At 34.4% G+C, this 2246-nt stretch overlaps 1 protein-coding gene across 1 annotated transcript; it reads left to right on the forward strand.

Annotated features, from left to right (window-relative positions):
* Window positions 1–81: 81 nt before the first annotated feature.
* HELRODRAFT_172095 (hypothetical protein) lies at window positions 82–572 on the forward strand (the record flags this gene model as incomplete). The annotated part of the gene is made up of 2 exons (XM_009018763.1): window positions 82–144; window positions 240–572. 2 exons carry the CDS (start codon window positions 82–84, stop codon window positions 570–572), a joined length of 396 nt encoding a protein of 131 aa, XP_009017011.1.
* Window positions 573–2246: the final 1674 nt, after the last annotated feature.

A 2246-nucleotide genomic window follows, 5' to 3' on the forward strand; every position in this document is an offset into this window, starting at 1 on the left:
GGCAGAATGTTATTGAAGTAAGGTATAATTTAATACACACATACAAACATACATACAAACATACATACATACAAACATACGATGACCCTTCAGGATCTGATGTTGCCGAGGGATGGGATTTATGTCGATAACCTCAGAATGCAAGTATACGATGTGTGGCGCGCCACCAACGGAGATGTGGATGCGTTCGGGAACCCCTCGCAAAGCCTGATAGTTACACTATCACCCCATGGGCCCAGGGACGGTCCCTGGCTTGGGAGAACCACACCATGGCTGACCGATATATCGGCTACACTTCAGTGGAGGCGGGCACCGCGGCTCTTAAAGCGTCCGATTTTAAAAATGAAAAATACGTTTCATTAAACAATTTAAGCAAAATATTTCAACCCATATGCATCGAAACGTTCGGACCAACAGATAAGGACACATCATTATTCATTAAAGAATTAACAAGAAAAATAGTTAATATAACGGGTGATCCTAACGAAGACAATTATTTAAAACAAACTCTTCCACTTTATTACAAAAATTTAATTCCTTTTGCATTCTGGATGGAGCTGCTAGATACCTGACTGTGCGGGACCAGGGACATAGATAAAAGGTGAACTCGGAAACGATTGCATGCCTAACCATGGGTTGTTCATCAAAACGGGTTCATACATACATACATACAAACATACATACATAAAAACATACATAAGTACATACATCCATACATGCAGACATACATACATACTTAAATTCATACAGACAGACAGGCATCAAAACAAACATACATACATATATACAAACAAACATACAAACACACACACACATAAGCACACAAACAAACAAACATACAGAAATAAATCTCTAAAAAACTTCCAGGCAGGCAGACATTCAATCAATAAAAAGCCCTCGTGGCGTCCACAACATACATTTTCGTTTTGGGTTTAAGAGGGTGTTATCATCATTACCATCATTTTTACTATCAGTATCATCATCGTCGTCATCATCATCACCACCATCCTCATCATCATCGTAATTTTTCTTACCCTTACGGTCGTCATCAGAGCAATCATCGTCATCATCATCTAGTTAAATTCGCAGCATCGTTTTTATTGCAATAATTCATTTCATTCGCATCATCGTGTCAACCGCATCATCGTCACCATCATCATCATCACCATCATCATCACCATCATCATCACCATTATCACCACCATCACCATCATCACCACCACCATCATCACCATCTTCAGACTCACAGCTTACCATCACTTAAACGCCTATTTTGATCGTCGGTCCAATTTTAAAGAAACCAGGCAGTTATGGCTTTGCATGTCTATTTGTATGTATGTATATAAATAAATATTCATACGTATAAATATTCATACATATACAAATAAATATTCATACGTATAAATATTCATACATATACAAATAAATATTCATACATATACATATAAATATTCAGATATATATATATATATATATATATATATTTATAAAATTATTAATTTGTTTTTTTTCTATCAGTTGATCAGTTGAAGAAAACCTATCAGTTCATTGGTCGGCGATTTTTATAATAATGGCTATTTTGATTGGTTTGATAAAAAATTTGATTTTGGAATATATCTTTATATAAATATCTATACATATGATTCATTTGTATATATACATATGCATTTTTAGGAATATGTTCATATAATGCTGTCGAAGTTTGGGATGTCATTTGATGTTTGTTGGTGTTGTTGTTGTTGTTAATGTTTTTGTTGTTTTTATTATTGTTGTTGATATTGTTGTATACTTACGAAAATACTAGCTAATATGTCGGCTTTAGATTGGTTAGTTTAAAAATAGCCAGACAGATGGACGTATGTTTGTGCCGTGATAACATAATGTCCCATGTTTTCCACTTGTCAACTTGACATTTTCAAATGCCTATATGTTTGTTTGCACGCGTGTTTGTATGTGCGTTTGTATGTTTGTATATGTGTGTTTGTATGCTGGCTGCTTGGGTGTTTGTTTGTATCTACATGTACGCAGATTCGTCATCATTTAAATTGGTTTTAATTTTATCTGAACTTGAAAATTCGCCAGTCTATTTCTTTGTGTGTATATGCGTTTAGGTTTTTTTATTGTCGTGTTTGTATCTGTGCATGTATGTATGTTTGTATGTATGTATGTTTGTATGTATGTGTGTATGTATGTATGTATGTATGTTTGTATGTATGTGTGTATGTATGTGTGTGTGTGTATGTATG

The sequence above is a fragment of the Helobdella robusta genome, assembly GCF_000326865.2.
Source record: "Helobdella robusta unplaced genomic scaffold HELROscaffold_22, whole genome shotgun sequence".
NCBI lineage: Eukaryota > Metazoa > Annelida > Clitellata > Rhynchobdellida > Glossiphoniidae > Helobdella > Helobdella robusta.